Source organism: Tenrec ecaudatus, chromosome 15 (genome assembly GCF_050624435.1).
Source record: "Tenrec ecaudatus isolate mTenEca1 chromosome 15, mTenEca1.hap1, whole genome shotgun sequence".
Classification (NCBI taxonomy): domain Eukaryota; kingdom Metazoa; phylum Chordata; class Mammalia; order Afrosoricida; family Tenrecidae; genus Tenrec; species Tenrec ecaudatus.
Genome location: NC_134544.1, coordinates 91387087 through 91391075, shown reverse-complemented (window position 1 = coordinate 91391075; position 3989 = coordinate 91387087). Strand labels below are relative to the sequence as shown.

The 3989-nt window shown below is 44.6% G+C and overlaps 1 protein-coding gene across 1 annotated transcript; it reads right to left on the bottom strand.

Annotated features, from left to right (window-relative positions):
- Positions 1-285: 285 nt before the first annotated feature.
- LOC142427421 (large ribosomal subunit protein eL29-like) lies at positions 286-936 on the bottom strand. The gene has a single exon (XM_075532690.1). The coding sequence runs from the start codon at positions 868-870 to the stop codon at positions 388-390; it is 483 nt and encodes a 160-aa protein (XP_075388805.1). The 5' UTR covers positions 871-936; the 3' UTR covers positions 286-387.
- Positions 937-3989: the final 3053 nt, after the last annotated feature.

Here is a 3989-nt window from a genome sequence, read left to right as displayed (position 1 = left end):
TAAAACACATCAAAATCACCTGAGCTTTGGGCATTTTCTCTGATCCTTATAACACTGCCGGCAACTGGGATGCTCTGTTTATTTTATCTGGATCAGCTAATGATGCTCACAAATTTCAATCTCTCATGAGGACATCCCCAAAATAATAATACCAGGCGCTTCTTCCTCCTTCCTCTAAGCTGCTGGTGATGCACCATCTGAAAGCTGATGGGAGAATACAATGTGAGTAACACATAACCTGTAGGTCCAGATGCTGTTCTTTCCCTCTTTTTTTTTTTTCAGCGCCACGTGGGTTTATTTGTACAACAAACAGCACAAGAAGACACCAGCGCCATGCAGGCAGCAGCCCAGGGCTCACACCAGTCCCTCTCGCCCTCACAAAGAACTCTACTTTGTGGGAGCCTGGGGGCCTTTGGGAGCTTGAGCTGGGGCAGGGGCGCCTTTGGGAGCTTTTGCTGGTGTCGTGGCCTTGGCTGGAGCATCAGCCTTGCTTTGTGCCTTGGCCTTGGGCCGGCAGAGCCTCAGACCCTTGGCAATACGTGCACGAGCCCACTTGCCAAGCTTGGGGTGGGCAATGTAGGCCAGTCGGCTGAGCTTGCGGTTGACGCCCATTGGGATCTTGGCCTTGACCTCTGTGGGCTTCACAAGATCCTTGATGGCCTCAGCGCGAGCAGCCGCAGCCTTGGCGTTGTTGGCCTGCATTTTCTTCAGGCCCTTCTTGTTGTGCTTCTTGGCGAAGCGCATGTTCCTCAGGAACTTGGGGTCCACCCCCTTAAGAGATTCGTATCGTTGTGACCGGGGTTTTTTGATGCCGTTTCTGTGCCATTTCCGGGATTGGTTGTACGTGGTGTGGTTCTTGGATTTGGCCATGTCTGCACCGACGCCTGCAGCTCCCGGAACGCCAGGGACCGGAAGAGAGAGAGAAAGTCGCGGTGCAGCCCGTTCTTTCCCTCTTAACACACAAAGTTCCCAATACTGTTAATGGTCCCCTCAATGAGTATTGGGAAGCATGCTTATAACATGAGCAAAAAAATATAAAACTCATTAATTTTCATACATGTGAATAAAAGATTACTTTATAACAAATAGAGATTGGGCAATCAAATATAAATGTCAGAAAGAAGAAACAAAACATTTGAATCCCTACCTCACAGCACACAGAATTATCAATTCCTTACTGTGTGACTCTCAAGGAGAATAACAAATGAATCTTTAAGATAAATATGTTAATTAAAGCATCTGGAAACATTTTAAATGGGCTATATAAAGAGCTATTATAAACTAATGATTATTTTATAGAAGAACTATAAATTGTATAATCACTTTAGAAACACTTTAAAACTCACCATCAAGTAGAGTTAGACGTATAATCTGCAGATAGGACACAGGAGAACTGCTGTACAGAGCTTTCAAGACTTTAAAGGCATAACACGATGCTAATGGCTGTGTACCTCTGACCTTGAAGATAGAAGTCCAACTCTTAGCATATGTTAAAACCAAGGCTCCATAATAAACACTTACATGATATCTATTAGATTGAAATTTATATTTATATATATATATATATGAAAAAGTATACATTCCCCAATAGTGAGTCCATTTTTGAATCCCGATATAGATAACGTTTTTAATGTAGCATTATTTGTAGTACCTAATGCAGTTAAGATTGGCGGTTTTCAATCTATGGGTTGAGACCACTTTGGGGGTTGAAGGACCCTTTCCCAGGGGTCGCCTGATTCACAACAGTAGCAAAATTACTGTTATGAAGTAGCAATGAAAATAGTTTTATGGCTGGAGGGTCACCACAACATGAGGAACTGTATTAAAGGGCTGGGGCATTAGGAAGGTTGAGAATCACTGAGTTAGACAGTTGGCCTATACACATATAGTCTTTCTAGCTATGTCCCCTTAACTTCTTCCAAATCATTTACGTGGGTTTGTCTCCTGCCAATGCGAACGAGGCAAAGAAGCCCTGGTGGCACAGTGGTGACTGTCGGGCTGTCCTGCAAGTTCAGCAGTTGGAAACCCCCAATTTCTCCTCAAAAGCAGGATGGGGCTTCTATCAACCACAAGTGACATGGCTTTCTACTCCGCCAGAGTTACAGTCTTGGAAACTCACGGGGGCTGTTCGACCCTGTCCTAAAGGCTCACTATGAGTCAGTGTTAACTTGATGGCAGTGAGTTTGTTTGTTTTTTTTGCTTCAAGAGGACTGGGCATCTTGCCCAACAATACATCGGTACTTTGTGCATTGTGGTTACGTAAATAAACTGTCTAAAATCTAACCTGAAGATCAGTCACACTGGAAATCGTCCTAGGACTAATTGAGTCATTTCAGAGACAAAAACTGAGATCTCACTACCATCAAAAAAGAAGAGCCAGAAGTAGGGGCCTTTGGATCCTACATTCTAGCACTAAAACTCTTCAATCCAGAAGACAGAGAGCTGTGACACAAGAGAGGAAGTGATGGGGAGAAGCAGCAACAGAGACATGGTGGCAGCAGAACCAAGAGACTGAGACAGAACAGTGGGATTCTCAGGTCACAGAACAAGTGACATAAGTGCCTTTGGGCAGGAGGTTAGGAGGTGAAATAGGGGTACATCTGAGTACTTATCTGGGCCACTTGATTTGTCAACCTACATAGAGCTGAGTGTGTTTGGTGTGAGGCTAAGGTGCAGAGTGAGCATTTATCCGCAGAATGAAAAGACCTTTGTAACATTTGCCCATTCAGGACAGAAGCCAGGGGGTTGCAGGGCCTGACCTCACCTGCAGGGTGGCTGTCAATATGCTGTCCCAAAGAACTGTACCTTGTGTAGAAAAGTAACCCCTTTGTCAAATATAATTTAAGGAGGACATTTATTAAACTTTAAGAGACAACAAAAGACACACACACATAAATCATATGGATAAGGGAGGCCATCAGTAGTTCAAATGCAACTGAGGATTCAGTCGAGACCCTGGATAATAGGGCACAGAACAAAAGATCATGTCACAGATCATGATTGGTGGCAGATCAGTACATCACAGCTACAGGTGGGACAGTAGCAGCAGGAATGGGACCATAATTGGGACATGCACATTATTAGATAGAAGGACTTACACGAATCGTCCAGGCCCTTCAAACTGAGGAAATCAATTACTGTGCTGTCCTCAGTAAGGTGAGCTCCATCAAGGACACATGTAGGCAGGCCCTGGGAAGGGGCTGGCTGGAGAGGAGTACAGGCAATCTATTTTCTAAGGCATTCTCCCCAAAGGGAAGATGATCTACATTCTTGGTTAATGATCAGAATGAATTCAATGGAAGCTTAATCAAATTGGGGTTGCAGCAAATGGACAGAGTTGTCACTGTCATCAGCAACGAAAACCTTAAACCCAACTCAGTGCCAGCGAGTGGATTCTGATTATAGCAACACTTTAAAAGGAGGTGGACCGGCCCTTTGTCGATTTCTGAGACTGTAACTCTTTACAAGATCGGAAACCTTGTCTGTCTCCCCAGGGGTGACTTGTAATTCTGAACCTCTGACTGGCAGTTAGCAGTCCAATCTGTAACCACTATGCCAGCAACCTTTTGGAAATTGGAGTGCTCACAATTTAAGTTCTAATATAATTATAAATGGTTTCATAACAAGTGAATTCTATCTTTCAGGGAGATGCTCAAATTGCTCAGACCCTGACCAATGGGGCAGCCTGGATCCTTGTACACTGGTGCTTTCCTGGATTCACACTCCAGGAAGCCCAGATCCCTCCTCCTTTCCCTCAAGTTCCTCTGCCCAGTGCTGCCCCCAGGAACCTCAGGGATGCTCACCCTGCTTGGAGTCAGGTGAATGGATTTGGTTTACAACCCAGTCAGAAGTTGAAATCCTTCCTTGTGATGCTTCAATGTGCAAGACAGTAGTACCAGATTTCTAGCTCCCTAGACTGGACCATATTTCTCTGTGGCAAATCTTTGATCTGAATCAGAAGAGGAGGCAATGCTGAAAAAGGCATATCA